We start from the raw sequence: 21,448 nt of genomic DNA on the forward strand, positions 1-21,448 counted from the left end.
ATGTTAACCTTTGTGAGTTGGGTCAGAGACAGTTTATTCTTCACACTGGAAATGTAAGGTAAAGTCAAGCGCATTGCATTTTGAGAAACATTACTGAATATAGTGTGCTCTGGTTGTTTACTGCACACACACTACCAAAAGTTTTTGGACAGTAAATTTTTTTTTTTTTTTTTTTTAAAGAAGTCTTATCTGCTCACCAAGCTTGCAGTACAGCAAAAACAGTAAAATGTAGACATATTTTTACTGTTTAAAATAGCTGCTTTCTATTTGAATATATTTTAAAATGTAATTTATTCCTGTGATTTCAAAGCTGAATTTTTAGCATCATTACTCCAGTCTTCAGTGTCACACGATCCTTCAGAAATCATTCTAATATGCTGATTTGCTGTTCTAGAAACCTTTTTTTTATTGTTATTATCAATATTTAAAACAGTTAATTTTTTTAGGATTATTTAATGAATAGAAAGATCCAAAGATCAGCATTTATCTGAAATAAAAAACTTTTTTAACATTATACACTATAGCATTCAGAAGCTTGGAGTCATTATTTTTATTTTTTATTTTGTGGGAGAAATAATAGAAATTACTACTTTTATTCAGCGAGGATGCTTTAAATTGATCAAAAAAGGTGATAAAGTTTTCTATTTCAGATAAAAGCTGTTCTTCTGAACTTCTGAAAAAATTATACTCAGCTGTTTCCAACATAATAATATCAATAAATGTTTTTAGCAGAAAATCAGAATATTAGAATGATTTCTGAAGGATCATGTGACAGGAGTAATGATGCTAAAAATTCAGCTTTGAAATCACAGGGATAAATTACATTTTAAAATATATTTAAATGGACACGTGAGCAGAGAGACTTTTTAAAAAAACTAAAACGTAAAAAAATCTTACTGTCCAAAAACTTTTGAATGGTAGTGTATATGCAGTATATATATACACTAGCATGTAGCATGAGTACCTGTTATGTCTATATTTAATTTTTAATTTTAATGAATATTTATATTTACATGGGATCTATCATTAAATATGTGATGTTTATGTTCTGCTTTTCTCAGATCTGTAACTGTACTAGTCAAATTTTGAACTCCATTACTATTAGGTCATTTTTTTATACTAATATGCATGTGTAAATGATTTAGTTTAGCATCGGATTTGTGTTTTTATTTTATGTTATACTAATCAAATTTATTATATCACTACCTGGGGTCACATTACGGCCATGTTTGTTCAGGCAAAAAAAAAAAAAGTGACAGATTTGAGTAAAGGCTGCTAAAAAGTCAGCTTTAATGTTACAGGAATAAATTACACTTTAAAATATATTCAACTGGAAACCAGCTATTTTAAATTGTAAAAATATTTTGGATTTTTTTCAGTTTTTACTGTATTTTTAATCAAATAAATGCAGCCTTGAAACCCAACATTTTTGATTGGTAGTGAATGCTAATACTAGAATTTCGATTCTGACCTGACTTGATTTTGACTGCATTGGTTATGGTTATGTATTTCTATAGCATTGACTGCTGTGAAACCTTTAAAAATAACTTGGCTGAGTGCTAGTTTTAGGACAGGTGTTTGATGAGATGAAGTCAGATGTGTAATCTGGTTTGTCTTTTCCTGTTGCAGATGCAGACGGAGCTGGAGAAGAACATATCGAAGGAGCTGGACTACGGTGAGATATTATTACAACAAAATGTTTCAATTAGGGCTTTCACGATTCCTCGATTCAAGTACTCGATTTAAAAAAAAAAATCCTTGATTGCATTTTGCCCGCGTCGAGTTGCCAGCAAAATGTGGCGCTTTCCATGGACGAGAATTCATGAAATGCATTATTATATTTGTAGCAATAGCCAAAAATACATTGTATGGGTCAAAATTATCGATTTTTCTTTTATGCCAAAAATCATCAGGATATTAAGTAAAGATCATGTTCCATAGAGATATTTTGTAAATCTCCAACATATATCAAAACTTACTTTTGATTAGTAATATGGACTGCTAAGAACTTCATTTGGACATCCTTAAAGGCGATTTTCTCAGTATTTTTTTTTTTTTATTATTTTTTTTTTTTTGCACCCTCAGATTCTAGATTTTCAAATAGTTGTATCTCGGTCAAACAATACATCAATAGAATGTATAAATCTTAATTAAAAAAAACCCCATTACGCTTATGACTGGTTTTGCGGTCCAGGGTCACATATGTGATTCAGAAATATGAATAAATGTAATTATTTCTGAAATATATACATGTAAGTGTGTGTATTTATATATACATATAAATATTACACAGCATACACGCATATGTTATGTAAACAAAAACTTTTATTTTGGATGTGATTTAATCATGATTAATCGATTTGACAATACTAATTTTATGTAAATAGTCTGTAATACTGTTATTAAGAGCTCATTGATTTAGATTACAAGCTATCAGAATTTATTATTTTTTGTCATAAATATCAGCAACTTCACCAAATCGTCTCCTATATCATGCTATACCATACAAGCCTGCTATAAAATATGAACAAACTTTTTTTAAACTTCTGTTCTTTCAAATGTCAGACTTTAGAGTAGGGCTGTCATTAATGATTATTTTGGTAATCGAGTAATCTGTTGTTTATTCTGACGATTAATTGAGTAATCAGGTCATTATAATAGATTTTTTTTTGTAGTAATAAAAATAGACCTAAGTGAACAATAGCCTTTAAAAATGTTTTTTTCTAGATTTTTGTTTGTTGTTATTTCATCTCTCACTGTTAAAATAAACATTAAACTTAACGACTGGTCATTTCTTAGTCAGTGGGCAAATGTACAAAATCTGCAGGGGATCAAATAATTATTTTCCCCACTGTACATTTCGCATTATATCAAATGCCTGCAGAGGGCTCTTTTTACACTTTGCTGCGCCATCTAATTCTCATTTGTGACCCTGGACCACAAAACCAGTCATAAGGTAAAATTTGACAAAACTGAGATATATACATCATATGAAAGCTCAATAAATAAGCTTTCTATTGATATATGGTTTGCTAGGATAGGACAATATTTGGCCGAGATACATCTATTTGAAAATCAGGAATCTAAGGGTGCAAAAAAATCTAAATACTGAGAAAATCACCTTTAAAGTTGTCCAAATTAAGTTCTTAACAATGCATATTACTAATCAAAAATTACATTTTGATAGGTTTACAGTAGGAATTTTACAAAAAATCTTCATGGAACATGATCTTTACTTAATTTCCTAATGATTTTTGACATAAAAGAAAAATCAATAATTTTGACCCACACAATGTATTTTTGGCTATTGCTACAAATATACCCCAGCGACTTAAGACTGGTTTTGTGGTCCAGGGTCACATTTAATATTGACTAAACATTTAATTCAAATTTCCACTTTATCTTTAATATTTGGCCATTTCTTTATGACAGAAATGCTACATCCACTGTAATCTCATGAATATGTGGACATCAAAACGTTTTTTTCATAAAACAGTTAGCATATTGAGAAAGATATTGATGTATTCTTTTGTGCTTGCATAGGTTTATAAATGATTTACCTTACAAATCTGATGAAATAGCGCATGTTGCATTCCCACATGAATGTTAATAATACTCACAACAATATATAACAATACCAAGCTTCACTCATGTAAATAACAGTTTGTGCGGAGAAGCATTTACTTTAAACAGAAGCCACTCCTCAGACGCACGGATGTAAATAACGAAAGGGTATATATTGTACCTGCATCACATATTTGTTTATTAAAATCGCAGCTTTTGTGAATTCTTAATTGCATTATGTTTTATTATGTTTTTTAAATGGGTTTAACATGTGGAATGCACCACTTCCGGTATTTTGCAGATTACTCGCCATGGGTAAAATGCAATACTCGAATGCAATCAAGGAATCGTTGAAGCCCAACCTTACAGGGTTAATATAACCATTAAGCTAGAATTCCATTATAATTGGTTGGATGCAAAAATGTCATCGGTATTCATTTGAATGGCCTTAGAAGTGACTTGTTTTCACTCTCAGTAACAGGAGAGCTGGAAGGAGGAACTGCCCGTATGTCTCCCGTAGGATCGGCCTCCGGCTCCCAAAACCTGACTATGAACGCGAGTCTGGAGCAGCCGGACCCCGTAAGCAGAGCCACTCAACAGTACCTGGAGGTGCTGAAGAAGAACTACATGATCTGACCCGCGGTCAGTCCACACACTGTGAACACAATCAACCCACAAAACCACTCCAGACACGATAATGAACTGCCCTAAAAGCCAGGTAGATTGATAAAACATAGGCTGGTTTACTAAAGCCGGTGTTTTAAAAGTTATAGTGCCTCCTTATGGTCATTAAAGGAATATTTCTACAATCAAAAGATGAGATTGTTTCTTCATCAGATTTGGAGAAATGTAGCATTATATCACTTGCTCTGCAGTGAATGGGTGCCGTCAGAATGAGAGCTGATAAAAACATCACAATAATCCACAATGATGGCTCCCATTCACTACAGAAGGTCCATTGGTGAGCAAGTGGTGTAAAAGGATATATCCCTTTAATGGTTATCTGAACATGTTCTTCAGAGTTTGTTTAACATATTGTAAGGCTCATTATCAAAGTCGAATATATTCATACTTGTAAAATCCTGGTCTCCAGACTGATTCCTGCAGGTCAGGAATCATGCAGCCTTGAGATGTGTCATAAATATGAGCTCTGCGGAGACCAAAATCAGGCCATTTGTTTGGACTTGTGCATGAGTCAAATTCACTTAAAAGGCCAAAGTTTGAACACTACAATCATTTTGTGATCTTTAATCGAGTGTGACAATGCACTTTCTTGCCTCAGGAGGAAATGAACTGTGTCTTTAAGTCGTTGTTGAAGCCATACGGGCGTCGTTGAGGTTTCGAGGTGCAGCTTTCAGTGTTGCGTCCCTGTTACGAAGACTTGTTTTTATCATATGATGGGTTTTAGCTGACTCTGTATATATTTTGGCTTATTATAAAAGAGTGTTACATTTGTACTGGTAATATTATTGCCAAGTAATGACAAGGGTACATTCTACGCTGTCGTGCAATATACTCAACTTATCGTAATTTCAAATGACCAAACTCTCATTTAGAGATGTTTTTTGGGAAACGAATGCTATACTTGAATGAGACGAAACTAGACGATGATCTGGTGACTTTTTTTTTTTTTTTTTTTGAGTTTGTGACAGTGTCACCGCTTCGCTGTGCTCAGGATGAATCATTTTGTGTGTGTGCGAGAATCTCATTAATTGTACCTGGTCATATTTCAGATGTTGCGTAAATTAATTTGTATTTTGCATTGTGATATTTTAACACTTAAGCACATTTTGCCCACAAATTCTCATTACTGTAATTAAAAAACCTTACTGTTCAAAAACTTTCGACTGGTAGTGTATACTTGAATCATTTTTAAAGTCTTTTAAAAGTCTCTTCTGCTCACCAAGCCTGCATTTAGGTGATCCGAAGTACAGCAAAAACAGTACAATTTTGAAATATTTTTATTATTTGAAATAACTGTTGTCTATTTGAATATATTTTAAAATGTAATTTATTCCTGATTTAAAAGTTGATTTTTTTAGCATCATTACTCCAGTCACATGATCCTTCAGAAATCATTCTAATATTCTGATTTGCTGCTCAGAAAACATTTATCATAGATGAACTATTTTTTATTTCAGATAAATATTAACATCTGTATCATCACTTTATCAATTTAAAGCATCCTTGCTCAATAAAAATGTTAATTTATATCATTTATATCAAAAATATTGACTCCTTTTGAAACTTTTGAATGGTATAATGTATAATGTTACAAAAGCTTTTTATTTCAGATAAATGCTGATTTTTGGATCTTTCTATTCATCAAAGAATCCTAAAAATGTTTTATTTGAACGGTTTCAAATATTGATAAAATGTTTCTTAAACAGCAAATCAGCATATTAGAATGATTTCTTAAGGATCATGTGACACTCAAGACTGCAGTAATGCTGCTGAAAATGTAGCTTTGATCACAGGAATAAATTACATTTTAAAATGTATTTAAATAGAAAGCAGTTATTTTAAATAGTAAAAATATTTCGCAATATTACTGCTTTTTCTGTACTTTGGATCAAATAAATGCAGGCTTAGAGAGCAGAAAAATCTTGACTCGTAGTGTATCAATGTGTCTGTAAAATGTATTAAAAAAATACACAATTTTTAGTGTGTTAATGACAGATTGAGAAGAAAATGTGCTCAATTGTTAATTATGCAAATCTTTTTTTTTTTAAATTTTGTGGTGAAATATGACGTGTGTTTTTGATAGTTTTCATCAGATTCATTTGTATGTTTTAGTTTTTGTCAGCTGAAATATGTACGGTCTCTTGCAGGAATTTCAGTATTGTTTTTTGACTTGGAATGTTTTAGATGTTTAAAAGCTATAAAATGAACATGGGCCTTGTTGTGTTTGTCATTGTCTCAGAGCTGTGAGAAATGCCCAGTCACTTTCATAATGAATATAAAAATCAACCTTTATTTATCTAATATACAAAATTCAACAACACAAATGTGGACAAACATGTCCAGCTTTCTTCTGAATCATTCAGTCAGTGATGCGCTTCAGACATTCTTGATACTCCAAAATCATAAAAGAAAAAAAAATGGATGGATATTTGACTGTAAACACATAATGTGAGGCCTGAGCTGTTAAGAGTTCATCTTATGAGTCCTCAGCAGAATCTCAAGTCATTTTCCAGTTTGTAGATTTTGGCCCTCAGGTTCTTCAGCTCATTCTGGACCTTTACTGTGCGGCTGTTGGTCTGTCGAACTTCATGGAGAATCGCCAGGTCTTGATTAGGGCCCACGTTGACTGTCAACTAAAAAAAAAAAAAAAAAAAAAACAGCGTTATCAAAATCTGCCTCATTTTAAATACATTTGCATGATTAATGATCATTTAAATGACTAACAGCTGTTTTTCTGCCTGAAAACCTCAGACTAAGGAGACATATGAACACTATATATTCTTAAAGCAGAGGAAGGACTGACTTTAAAGAGATGTTTCTCCACGTCTTTAACTTTCTGCCGCAGGTGTTTGATATCAGTCTTGAATCCCTCCACCTCCATGGCCCGTCTTTTCTCCAGAGCTTCATAACGTCGAGTCATCAGCTGGAGACGTTTGGCCATCTTATCAGAGCGCTCCTAAAAACACAAATGCAAAAATTAGACGCTATCTATATCTAAATATTTTAATGTCAAAAGCAAAAATGACTTTTTTACTGAGCATAAAAAAAGAGATATTTAGCACAATGTTTAGGCTGCTGTTGTTTGGGTGGATAATCAATCATTTTTATTTCTGGTGAAGCAGGAGTTTGTTTGCGTACTTTGAAGATCTCTCGCCCAACGTCGCCCTCCTCTCTGATCTGGGACAGGTCCGTCTCCAGATTCACACACTGCTCTCGGTACATGTCAGCTAGTTTATGAGCCTGTTTCAGTTCCTCCTGCAAAGCCTGCTGGGAAAAAAAGGACAAAATTACTTGTGAGACATGGATAAAGTCTCCTTTAATAAGATTAAAGAGTAAGTGATTTTTCCCTAAAAACAGTTTTCAATTAACTTGTTTATCCTGGACAAAACTATTAGTAATTTTTAAATTGTAATTGAAATTGCAATGCTATTTATATGTACAATTTATATGCATAACTATACATTATATAAATACAATCAATAACAAATATATCATCATATATTATAAATAACTAAAAAAAACAAGTTTATAAATATATATATATATTAAAAAAAAGTTCAAAGTTGCCCCTAAGATTAAAAACAGGTATTGTTTTGGTTTTAGGACAACTTTGATGAAAGGATTTCATCTACTTCAAATGGTTACTACTCTGTGTGTGTGTGTGTGTGTGTGTGTTATATACACATACGTACGTGTGTGTACGTGTGTACACAGTGGACCACAAAACCAGTCTTAAGTCGCTGGGGTTTATTTGTAGCAATAGCCAAAAATACATTGTATGGGTCAAAATTATTGATTTTTCTTTTATGTCAAAAATCATTAGGATATTAAGTAAAGATCATGTTCCATGAAGATTTTTTTGTAAAATTACTACTGTAAACCTATCAAAATGTAATTTTTGATTAGTAATATGCATTGTTAAGAACTTAATTTGGACAACTTTAAAGATGATTTTCTCAGTATTTTGATTTTTTGCACCCTCAGATTCCAGATTTTCAAATAGATGTATCTCGGTCAAATATTGTCCTATCCTAATAAACCATACATCAATAGAAAGCTTATTTATTGAGCTTTCATATGATATATATATATATATATATATATATATATATATATATATATATATATATATCTCAGTTTTGTCAAATTTAACCTTATGACTGGTAACTATAAATAAAAAAATAATAATATGACTGGTAACTGATAACTATAAATAAAAATATAAAAATAAAACATACACAAAAAACACTGAATTTATGTGCCTATATTTATATAAAAAATTTTATATTAAATTTATATATATATATATTTTTTTTTATTCACATACATACATATACATATACACACATTTACATATATACATACATTTTAAAAACGTTTAATATCAGATATTTATATTATTTGATTCTTAATGTTGCTTCTTAAAATATACATTTTTAATTATATTATTAATAGAATAATATATAATTATATACAATTAAAAATGACATTATTCTAATAAAATTACATAGTATTTATTTAATTTTTTTTTTTTTTTTTAAACCTTTTTAATTTCAGTTATTTGCCAAGGCAGCATTTCTATATAAATAAAAATAAAAAATTAAATAAAATTACTAAAACTTACTAAACTAACTAAAATTACAGTGGAAAAACTAAATTCTAATTCAAAATAGAATCTTAGAGTTTAGAACATTACCAATATAAATGGCAAATATTTCCTTCTTAAACAGCAGCATACTTAACCCTATTTTTCTCTCACATTTTAAATGAGTCTAAAATATATAGTTGCCTTTATTATTTAATAAGGGGATTTATTATCGTCATATTTGGGGGTCCGTGCCAAAGTTATCTAAAACAAAAAAAGAAATGAGAGCTGACACAAATGAGCTGTGTGACTGACCCTGATCTCCTCCCGGTGTGTCTGGCTGGTCTCGTGTTTGGGTTGCGTGATGAACAGAGCGTCTTCAGACAGAGGCGGAGGCTGTTCGGGAAAAGCGCGCTCCTCCCGCAGCCGCTCCTGACAGGAGTCCAGCTCTCGCAGCAGACGGTCCTTCTCCAGCATCCAGCTCTTCTCGTGAGCTCGACTCTCAAACTTCAGCTGCAGGAAGTCCCTGGTGCTCTCGTACAGCAGGTTCTGTGTGCGCTGCAGTCTGAACACGTGAGAGTCCAGCTCAAATCTGATGCTGAGGGTTGGGTGAATCAGAAGAAGGGATGAACTTACTTGTCGGTGAGGGCTGTGATTCTGTCCTGGTCGCGCTGGTGCTGTACCTGTCTCTCCTCCTGATGAATGCGGCGGTCCTCTAGCAGCGCCTCCACCTGCTCTTTAGCCAGCCGCGTTTGCTCCTCCAGCTGAGCCTGCAGTGCCTCCACCTGGACTCATACAACAACAGCAGCCATTCAACACGGCAAAAAGATATATTTTAATTAGCACATGCTTATTAAATTATTTATTCTGCACAAAAACATAAATTAAAGCAAATTATATGTATAAAATGTTATAATACAATTATATTTCATTAAAACGTTTATACTGGACAAAAAGTTAAAAATTAAAACTAATTATGTATATCTACACACACACACACACACAAATACATTTTTAACTTAAAAGTATTTTTTTACTTATATATTTTAAACTATTTTTATAAATACTTATAAATTTAAAATTATATACTTTTTGCATATAATAAAATCACAATATAATAATAATTTTAACTATATATTTTTTTCCTTTTATATATTTTAAACAATAATTATAATAAAAAATTATTTTATAAAAATTACGTATATTATAATTTTAGAACTACATACATTAAAATGTTTTGATTTATAATATGTAAAAAGTAAATAATTTTAAATTTATAAGTGTTCATAAAAATATTGATATAATATATATAAATATTATTTAATAATTATATTTAATTAACATGTTTATTCTGCACCACAAAATATAAAAAAGCTACACATTATGCATGTCTATATTTATAGAATACTTATATAAAATAATAGTTAGAATTACTATATATTATTAATTTAAAACTAAAAATAAATTAAGACACTGAAATTTATATAAAAATAAAATATTTTATAAAATGTAAAAATAATATATAATTTTTCATTTTAAAAGTATTCATAAAAATATTGATATTTTAAAAAATAAAAACAACATAAAATATAGAATTATCGGTATATCTACACATTATGTACATCTATATTTACAGAAAATTTATATAAAATAATATAATTAAAATTATTATCTATTATATATTTTATATATTATATAACTTTTAATTTAAAAGTATTCATAAAAATATTTATATTTAAAATACATAAAAAATTATATTTAATAAACATTTAATTAACATGCTTATTCTGCACCACAAAAAAAGCAAATTATATGTATACATACACACATTATGCATATCTTTATTTATAGAATATTTATATTAAATAATAGTTAGAATTACTATATATTAAAGGTTTAAAACTAAAAATAAATTAAAACATTGACATTAATATAAAAATAAAATATTTAATTTTTAATTTTAAAAGTATTCATAAAAATATTGATTTTTTAAAATATATAAAAATAACAAAGTAATATATAATTATGTGTATATTTACACATTATGTACATCTATATTTACAGAATATTTATATAAAATAATAAAATTTATATATTAAATTAAAACTAATACAATTAAAATATTGACTTTTTTACATGCAAACATTATATAATATATAATTGTATATATTATATAACTTTTGATTTAGAAGTATTCATAAAAATATTGATATTTACAATATATAAAAATAATATTTAATTATATTTAAAAAACGTGTATTCTGCACCACAAAATAAAAAAAGCAAATTATATGTATATCTACACATTATGCATATCAATATTTATAGAATATTGATATTAAATAATAGTTAGAATTACTTTATATTACTCATTTTAAAATAAAAATAAATTAAAATATTGACATTTATAATATGTACAAATAATATATTATATAATTTTCAATGTAGAAATATTCAAGTAAAATATCAAATTTATAGAATATTTATATAAAATTACTACATTATATTAATTTAAAACTAAATAATAAAATGTAAATATTGACAAATATATGTAAAAATAATATATTATGTATATTTTTAATTTAAAAGCATTCATAAAAAATATTTATATAGGATAATACATTTAATACTAAATTAAATTCAAATACTGACATTTATAATATGTAAAATTTAATATAAAACTGAATATACATATATATATCTCATCATAATGGCATTTCTAATATTTTTAAAATATAATTTATCATTTATTATACTTGCATTCAAAAGATTTCTATTTTAAATGAATGCTGTTGTTTTCAACATTCTATATATCAAAGAATCCTGAAAAAATGTATCAATTTAGAACTGTAATATTAAACTATTTTCAACACTGATAATACTGTTTCTCAAGCAGCAAATCAGCATATTAGAATAATTTCTAAAGAATCATGTGACACTGAAGACTGAAGTAATGATGCTGAAAATTCAGCTTTGATCACAAAAAAAAAATACATTTTAAAATATATTCAAATAAAAAGCAGTTATTTAAAATTATAATACTATTTCACAATTTCACTGCAATTTAGATCAAATAAATGCAGCCTTGTTGACCAAGAGACACACACACCTGCAAGAGTAATGTCTGGCTGTCTCTCTTGTATTGCTCTGAACTTGTGGCATCTTCTCCTTCTTTGGCTGATTTCTTGCTTCCTGCAGTTTAAAACACCACATGCTGTTTCCATAGAAAACGTCCACTAGTAACTAAATATGAAGTTAAATAAAGAGCAAACCTTTCACTGATACAGGCCTCGGTTTCACCACCTTTGATTCCTCATGTGAGCTCAGCTGGACCTTCTTTTGAGGGACTGTGACCTAAAAACAATATTATTACAAAACACTGAATTCCAAACCAAAATAAAGCATAATACGTCACAAAATATAATAGATTTGTGTTGTTTTGAACCTTTTGTGGAGGTTCGCGATGGAAATACGTGATTTCGCCTGGATCTGGCCCCACCAGCGCTAGAAGATGCTGGATCTTTTTCCGGTCCTCCAGCTCTCTGACGATAGCAAAAAAAAAAAAAAAAAAACACTTCAGTCTCAGATATCATGTTTGTGCTCTCGTATGCCTGATTAAGAGACGTCTGACCTGATTTTGAGGCGATCGTTCTCGGCGTACAGTCGCAGCGCCTGCTCTCGCTCCTGGAACAGATACACCTGCATGTCACTGAGAGCGGTCTGGAGCTCTGCGATCTCCTCCTCGCGCTGACGCACCTCCCACTGCAACTTATGCTGCACAAAATCAATAATACAAGTACAAACAAATTACAGTCCAGCCCGAAATTATTCATACTCCTGCAAAATTCTGACTTAAAGTTACTTTTATTCAACCAGCAAGTTTTTTTTTTTTGATTAGAAATGACACAGACGTCTCCCAGAAGATAAGATGACGATGTACAAGAGGCATCATTGTGGAAAAAATTATTACTCATCTTTTATTTAAATTTGAACAAAAAGTGGCATGTCCAAAATTATTCATACCCTTCTCAATAATCAATAGAAAAGCCTTTATTGACTATTACAGCAATCAAACGCTTCCTATAATTGCTGACCAGCTTTTTGCATGTCTCCACTGGTATTTTTGCCCATTCATCTTTAGCGATGAGCTCCGACTCTTTCAGGTTGGAGGGTCTCCTTGCCATCACCCTGATCTTTAGCTCCCTCCACAGATTCTCAATTGAGCATTTTAAAAGTGGTGTCCTCCTTGGTCTGCATCTGTGGAACCCAGCGGTGTGCAGTGTCTGTTGGACTGTCTGTCTTGAGATGTTGCCACCAGCAGAGCCCAGATTCATCAGGATGGCCTTGGTGGCTTTTTTTTTTTTACCTCTCTCACTATCCTCCTGGCCAGCACAGGTGTCACTTTTGGCTTCTGACCACGTCCTCTGAAATTTCAGTGTGGGATGTCTTGTATTTTTTAATGATACTTTGCACTGTAGCCACTGGAACTTCAAATCATTTAGATATGGTCTTACAGCTCTTTCCTGACTTGTGAGCAGCCACAATGCGCAGCCGTAGGTCCTCAGTGAGCTCCTTTGTCTTAGCCATGACTGTCCACAAACCAACAGCAGAGAGCTTCTGTTTTTCACCTGCTGAGTTGATTAACAGCTGTTTCCAATGAATCAGGGTAATTAGGATGCTTTAGAACAGCTTGGACTATTTGGAATGGTATAGAACTTTGGATTTTCCCATAGACTGTGACAGTTTGCAAAGGGTATGAATAATTTTGGACATGCCACTTTTTGTTCAAATGTAAATAAAAGCTGAGAAATATTTTTTTCCACAATCATGCCTCCTGTACATCGTCTTATTATCTTTTGGGAGAAGCCTGTGTCATTTCCGGTCAAAAAAAAAAAAAACTCACTGGTTGAATAAAAGTAACTTTAAGTCAGAATTTGCCAGGGGTATGAATAATTTCGTGCTTGACTGTATATAATATCCATAATAAATGGAGAGAGCGGGAATGTCATCCAAAGGATAGGAGGTCACCTGCTCTTCTGCCGTGCTCCTGTACTTCTCCAGCATCTGCAGCAGGTCATCATGTTCTCCATCAAACTGTGCCACTTTCTGCCTGTAAAACTCCAGGAGCTCACGGGACGGGCGCAGGTACGCCAGACGCTCAGATATGGAGGGCAGTGGAGACTCATGCTGTGGGCTGAGTCTAGGACTGACACAAACAGAGAAAAAAAAAAAGGTGATGTTCAGGTAATATAAAATATTTTTTAAAATACAGAAAAAAAATATTATGAAATATTATTGAAATTTAAAATTACTGCTTTCTTTTTGAATACATTTTAAAATATAATTTATTTTTGTGATGCAAAGCTGAACTTTTAGCATCATTACTCCAGTCTTCAGTGTCACACGATCCTTCAGAAATCATTCTAATGTTCTGATTTGCTGTTCAAAAAACATTTATTATTATTATTATTAGAGTAGAATTATTCAGGTTTCTTTGATAAATTCAGAAGAACAGCATTTATCTAAAATAGAAGTCTTTTTATAAATGTCTTTATCATCACTTTATCAATTTAAAGCATCCTTGCTAAATAAAAGTATTAATTTCTATAATTTCTTTAGCCAAATTTTTTTTTTACAATGACTCCAAGCTTTTGAATAGTATAGTGTATAATGTTGCAAAAGCTTCTTCTTTCAGAAAAATGCTGATCTTTGGATCTTTCTATTCATCAAAGAATCCTAAAAAAAAAAATGTATTCAAATGTTTTAAATATTGATAATAATATTAATAAATGCTTCTTGGACAGCAAATCAGAATATTAGAATGATTTCTGAAGGATCATGTGACACTGAAGACTGGAGTTATGATGCTGAAAATTCAGCTTTGATCACAGGAATAAATTACATTTTAAAAAATATATTCAAATAGAAAGCAGCTATTTTAAATAGTAAAAATATTTCACAATATTACTGCTGTTGCTATATTTTCAATCAAATATATGAAGGCTTGGTGAGCAAAAGACAATTCTTACTGTTCAAAAACCTTTGACTGGTAGTGTATTCTCATTTATTATTATAATTATCTATGTTGTTGGCAACAGTTGAACTGCCAAATATTTTTATGGAACCTGTGATACTTTTTTCAGGATTCGCTGATGTTAAAAAGTTAGAAAGAACAGTATTTATTCAAAATATAAATCTTTTTTGTAACAATACTAACTAAAAGTTTTTGCTATCACATTTTATCATTTAACTATAATTCAATATTTTTTATTTAACACATCCTTGCTGAATAAAAGTATTAATTGCTTTAAAAAAAAACTTTTGAACGGTAGCATATATGTATATGTTAGAAAAGATTTCTATTTTAAATAAGTGCTTTTAACTTTTTATTCAACAAAGAATCCTGAACACATATCACAGATTCCAACAAAAATATTAAGCAGCACAACTGTTTCCAACATTAATAATAAATCAGTATATTGGAATGATTTTTGGAAGGATCGTGTGATACTGAAGACTGGAGTAATGATGCTTTTCAAAAAAATCAACTTTGATCACAGGAATAAATTACATTTTAATGTATATTTAAATAGAAATTGTTTTTTTACATTGCAATAATATTTTACGATATTAATTCTCATTTATTTTACCTTTTACGTTCTTTTGTAGGAGGAGACTCCATCATCCCAGTGTATGGCCTAAAATAAAAAAAAGACTTTAATGTGGTGCAATTAAAATACGTAAAAGGTAAAAAAACAAAACAATAATAACACAAATTAAATTAAAAGATTTTATTCATATACATTTTTAGGTGATTTTATTTAAATATGTGACCCTGGACCACAAAAGTCTTAAGTAGCACAGGTATATTTGTAGCAATAGCCATTGTATGGGTCAAAATTAAAAATTTTCTTTTATGCCAAAAATCATTACGATATTTAGTAAAGATATGTTCCATGAACATATTTAGTACATTTCCAACTACAAATATATCAAAACACAATTTTTTATTAGTAATACGCATTGCTAAGTACTTCATTTTGACAACTCTAAAAGTGATTTTCTCAATATTTCGATTTTTTTTTAGCACCCTCAGATTCCAGATTATCAAATAGTTGTATCCTTGCCCAATTGTATTATATTCTAACAAACCATACCTCGATGGAAAACTTATTTGTCAAGAATAAAAATATTGAATAACAAAATTGACCCATATGACTGGTTTTGTGGTCCAGGGTCACATATAGTAATCTGTAGGCGAACAAACTTTGAAATAAAATTAAGGTAAACCAGAAAAAACATACAATATATCAATATTCATAAAAATAGCCTAAAGAAAAGCTCTTTTGTTCACATACAGGTGTGATGGTTGCCATGTAAACAAGAGTGACGCTTTGCGGTGGAAAAAAATGAACAAACAAAGCGTTATACAGGTTTAATTAGACCAAGAATATATTGAACGATAAAATTAACAGCTTATATGATCACTTTAGTCGCTTTATTTATTCATTAACCTGTCAAGTGTGCAGTAAATAGCTACTGTTGTACATAAAAATCAAAATATCATAACGGTCGTTCATGACTTGACTAACTTAACCGGCTAACTTTACATTTGGCATTTTCAATATTTAACGTTACCGCACGCTCACACGATTAAATCATAGTTAGAATCATATTTTCGTGTTAAATCAAATGTTTGTGTAATAGTTACCTCTCCCTGCGTGTGGATGTGAAAGCGCTGCTCGCTTTTAAAAAAACGCCGGTTAGAAACCGGAAGTGTCTGTGTTTACTTGAGCGCGTTCTGACTGCGTCCCCTGCGACGCAGAGTCTGCGCAACAGCAACGCAGCCTGGCGTTAGACTCCCGCAGCAGGCATCTGTCAGTTCGACACTATTTCCTGCTGTGACACACAGCGTAGGGGGATTGATTTAGATAAGAGCCATACGCGGATTTCCTACGTAGCCTTTAGAGAAAAACATGTTTGACAGCTGTTGATAGCATGCGAGCTAATGGTTAGCAGCGCAGGAGGAGTCATGCTCAGGTCAAAGTAGAAACACTGTGTCGTTTCTTCATTTATTTCAAAGAAAAATATGGCAGAGGTCTTTTCCCGCTTGAATATGTTTAGAATCGGGTGGAGAGGCGTGAAATTGAGCAGGAAAGTCACTAATGCAGCTGTTTCTGCGCAGACGCAGCGCCGCTACAGCACAGTGAGTTCACGCTCATTATTATTATTATTATTGTTTATAATTTAGCCCTCAATAACAATAATGAGTGTTCAGACACCCCTGACCACTGCAAAACGACTAGTGTTATGTGCAGACAGGCTTGTGCTGTTGTTTTGGTTTCATAAGTTTCGAGTCAATATCTGGCTGTGTTTCAAAACGTAGTAAGCTGACTATCTAGACAGTATTTTTAGTCCAGAAATGAACATATTTTAATCAAGTGTATATACGGTTATTTCATATTATAAATACAATATATAACATTATAATTATTTGTATAATTATATAAAATGTTGCATATAAAATATCTTGTGTATGTTTATATATTATATGGCTATTCAAATCAAGTTTTTATATGTAAAATATAAAAACTAAATGTGTAATATATGTATATAATGTAATATTTAATATCATTTTTTATATTTTTGAAACAATATTTTACGTTAAAAAATGTGTGTGTGTGTGTGTGTGTGTGTGTGTGTGTGTGTGTGTATAAAAGTTATAAATATAATTACTGTAAAAACGATTATTACAGACAATTATGTTATAAACGAACAAATATATAATATAATAAATACACTACTATTAGAATTTAATAATGTATGTAATACATTTCTTAAATGTAATAAATAATAATGTCTATAATTATGATTACTATAATACTTATTAGTTATGCATGTAATATTGTAATAGCCATTATTACAGTATATATAAAATGAAATATATAATTTAAGAATATATATATATATAAACATTTGAATAATTAGAAATAAGTTAGTATATAAAAATATATTATTAGAAATAATTAAAATTATTATAAAATGTATATTTTAAATAATTTTACAATATTTATGTCAGAAATGATGTTTTATATGTGTGTGTGTGTGTATATATATATATATATATAAAAGTTAGAAATATAATTATTGTAATAAATTATTATAGAAAATTGTTATAATAAAATGATTACAAATATAATTTAATAATATAATTATACACTACTATTAAAATTTTTTATAAATAATAATAAATGCCCATATTATTACTATAATAGCGGTTATTACAGTATATATAAAATTAAATATATAATTTAAGAATATATATAAAATAAATATATATATATATATATATATATATATATATATATATATATATGAATGATGTATGTATATATTTTATAATTTATATTATATAAATTATAATTAAAATTATTACAAATATAATATTATATTATATTATAATTATTAATATATAAATAACAATTGTTTATTTGTAGTTCATAATATTGATTATATTTTGATATAAATTTGATATTTGATCTAATTTGATATAAAATGTTGTATATAAAATTTATATATTTATATATTGTGTGGCTATTTATGCATTTTTTATTTGTTAAATATAAAAACTGTCAGAGTTTGTGTATATAATATTATAATTATATATATAATATATAATTAAAATTAAGTATAATAAAATATCTAATTTAATAATAGAATTAATACAGTACATTAATATTTTAATAAATAATCATAATAATTGTAATACATTTAAATTTTATGAATAATAATAATTACTAATTATAGTAATTACTTTATTATACTATAATAAAACATATATATATATATATATATATATATATATATATATATATATATATATATTATAGAACTACATATAAAATATAATTAATAATTATAATTAATACAAAAAATATAAAATACAAAATAATATATTTTTATTATTTTTCATTTTTATATATATTATATAATTATATCCTATAATTTAAAACTGTATTTTAGTTCAAACATTTTAATATACTTTTAATGAAAAAGAAAAGCAACAAAAATGATGCCCAGGTAAGTTACGTATTAGGTTTTGACATACAGCCTTTGACATTTAGCAGGAGAAAGGAACTTTTGCAATTAATCTACATGAACTTTCACCTGGATTTGCAGGATGTTTCCCCCTGAATAGCACAGCAATGTGTACTGAAGACACTGAAGGTTTCACTTTCCTTTTGCAGGAAATGTGAAAACAGTCTGAAGGCGGGAATAAAACGCTTTGTCATTAGGGGGTGGTGCGGCATCATGGTGCAGTTTGGGCCTGAATTTAATCTGTAGCTTAAAGGCTGTAGGTTCAAATCCCTATTGAAACTATCACCATTGTGACCTTGATCAAGACATTTGAGGTTAACAGATGTGTACAGTTGGTCACTTTTGATCAAAGTATCTGCTAACTAATAAAAACTTGCAATTATTTGTTTTGAGGATGTGTGTGAACAGGATCGCAGCTTGTTCGGGCTTCTGTTTGACATTGACGGGGTGCTGGTACGTGGACGTACGCCCATTCCTGCAGCCAAACAGTGTTTTAGGAACCTGGTGGACGGCGATGGAAAGTACAAGGTTCCTGTGGTGTTTGTGACAAATGCAGGAAACTCTCTCAGAGAAACCAAGGCAGAGCAGCTGTCTCACCTTCTGGAGGTTGAGGTGAGACACCTGACCACAGGTGTAACCACAAATATTTACAGCCTCCAGGTTGCACTGTCGATAGTTTAAACATAACGTGATTTGATTACTTGTGACCGAGAGTAAGACAGGATGGATTGGTTTCTCCAACAGGTGTCTCCAGACCAGGTGGTGCTGTCCCACAGTCCTCTGCGGGTTTTCACTCAGTTCCATGACCTGTGTGTGCTGGTGTCCGGACAGGGACCCGTGGTGGAAGTTGCACACAAGTATCCTTCTTTAATTAGATTTTTAATGACTATAAATGGTTATAAATAATTATAACTTATATATATATATATATATATATATATATATTATGTTATAATAATTCATAAAAAAATAATTTCTTTAATTTATTATTTATAACAATTATAGTTACAACTAACTATAGTTTATAACTAGGGCTGGGACACGATTAATCGCGATTAATCGCATCCAAAATAAAAGTTTATGTTAACATACTAAATGTGTGTTTACTGTGTATATTTATTATGTATATATAAATACACACACAAACATGTATATTAAAGAAAACTGAAAATAAAAATTAAATTAAAATAAATAAAATATTTATAATTCTATATATAATCTAAATTAAATACAAATACAACTATCCACACATATAAGTATTTTTTAAAGGCTATACATGTATGTGTGTGTATTTATATATACATAATAAATATACACAGTAAACACACATTTAGTATGTTAACATAAACTTTTATTTTGGATGCGATTAATCGCGATTAATCGTGTCCCAGCCCTAGTTATAACATATAGTTTGTAACTATATATTTTATTAAAATGTGATATTTATAACAATAATAATTTGTTATATTTATAATATAATAAATTACTATAATTATCGTTTATATAATATTATGTGTGTGTATAAATGTCATTAATATAATTATTTAATAGTATAAATAATTTACAGAAAATTTCATGTAATGAATTAAAAAAGTTGAATATATATAATTGAATAATATAATTAACACACTAATATAATTTGATAAATAATAATAATGAATGTAATATATTTCGTAAATTGAATAAGTAATAATAGTGTTCATAATTACAAAAATTATTACAGAAAAGTATATATGTTATAAAATAAAATAAATAATATAATTAATAAACCAATACATTTCTTAAATTTCTTAAATAATAATAATAGATGTTAATTGTTTAAATGTAATTATTATAATACTGACTAATACATTATATATATATATATATATATATATATATATAAATTTAAAAATAAAATTTATATTTTAATATATATAAAATATATCTATAATTATATATTTATATAGTTATTTATAAAATCTAAGTATATATAAATATATAATTATAAATTATAACTAAAATTATTACAAAATAATATATATATATATAATTTATGAAAAATAAAATTTTGTAATGGCATTAGTAAATATATAAATTATTAAATAATTTATTATTATTATTAAATAATAATTAAATGTGTGTGTGTGTGTGTGTGTATATTAATATAAAATTATAATTTATAATTACAATTATTTTTAAAAATGATATAATATATATATGAAGTATATGTATATATTTATAAATATACAATGAAATATATATATATATATATAGCAAATTATATAAGAATATATAAAGTAGTAAATATATAAATTATATAAGTATACATAAATTGTGTGTATGTGTGTGTCTATATATATATATATAAAATTATAAATTATAACTACAATTATTATAGAAAATTATATATATATATATATAATGTAACATGTATATATTTATAAATATATAAAATATATGTATATATTTATAAATATATAATTATACATAACATTTTTTACAAAACAAAATAGTAAATCATAAGTATTTGTAAAT

At 28.8% G+C, this 21,448-nt stretch overlaps 2 protein-coding genes and 1 pseudogene across 2 annotated transcripts in view; 1 reads left to right on the forward strand and 2 right to left on the reverse strand.

The window, feature by feature from the left end:
- LOC141301296 (haloacid dehalogenase-like hydrolase domain-containing 5) overlaps positions 1-74 on the reverse strand; it is a 7,320-nt pseudogene extending 7,246 nt beyond the window's left edge.
- Positions 75-6,541: 6,467 nt separating this feature from the next.
- ccdc77 (coiled-coil domain containing 77) lies at positions 6,542-15,527 on the reverse strand. Its single transcript, XM_073831887.1, has 11 exons — positions 15,484-15,527; positions 13,862-14,039; positions 12,465-12,607; positions 12,279-12,375; positions 12,106-12,187; positions 11,943-12,025; positions 9,470-9,618; positions 9,149-9,398; positions 7,387-7,512; positions 7,052-7,204; positions 6,542-6,881 (listed from the first exon to the last, which is right to left on the reverse strand). Exons 1-11 carry the CDS (start codon positions 15,516-15,518, stop codon positions 6,735-6,737), a joined length of 1,443 nt encoding a protein of 480 aa, XP_073687988.1. The 5' UTR covers positions 15,519-15,527; the 3' UTR covers positions 6,542-6,734.
- A 1,145-nt stretch (positions 15,528-16,672) lies between these two features.
- LOC141301298 (haloacid dehalogenase-like hydrolase domain-containing 5) overlaps positions 16,673-21,448 on the forward strand; it is a 5,555-nt gene continuing 779 nt past the window's right edge. The window contains exons 1-3 of the mRNA XM_073831549.1: positions 16,673-17,039; positions 19,325-19,543; positions 19,676-19,788. Coding sequence (XP_073687650.1) covers positions 16,923-17,039; positions 19,325-19,543; positions 19,676-19,788 — 449 coding nt within the window. The 5' untranslated portion in view covers positions 16,673-16,922. The remainder of the gene's footprint in view (positions 17,040-19,324; positions 19,544-19,675; positions 19,789-21,448) is intronic.

Source organism: Garra rufa, chromosome 25 (genome assembly GCF_049309525.1).
Source record: "Garra rufa chromosome 25, GarRuf1.0, whole genome shotgun sequence".
In the NCBI taxonomy this organism is placed as follows: Eukaryota; Metazoa; Chordata; class Actinopteri; order Cypriniformes; family Cyprinidae; genus Garra; species Garra rufa.

Coding starts and splice junctions, on each gene's coding strand:
- ccdc77 (XM_073831887.1), bottom strand. CDS start 15,518: ATGATGGAGTCTCCTCCTACAAAAGAACGTAAAAG. Junction 9,619..11,942: donor GCCAGACATTACTCTTGCAG/GTGTGTGTGTCT, acceptor GTATGAGTCCAG/GTGGAGGCACTGCAGGCTCA. Junction 9,399..9,469: donor ATCACAGCCCTCACCGACAA/GTAAGTTCATCC, acceptor TCACGTGTTCAG/ACTGCAGCGCACACAGAACC.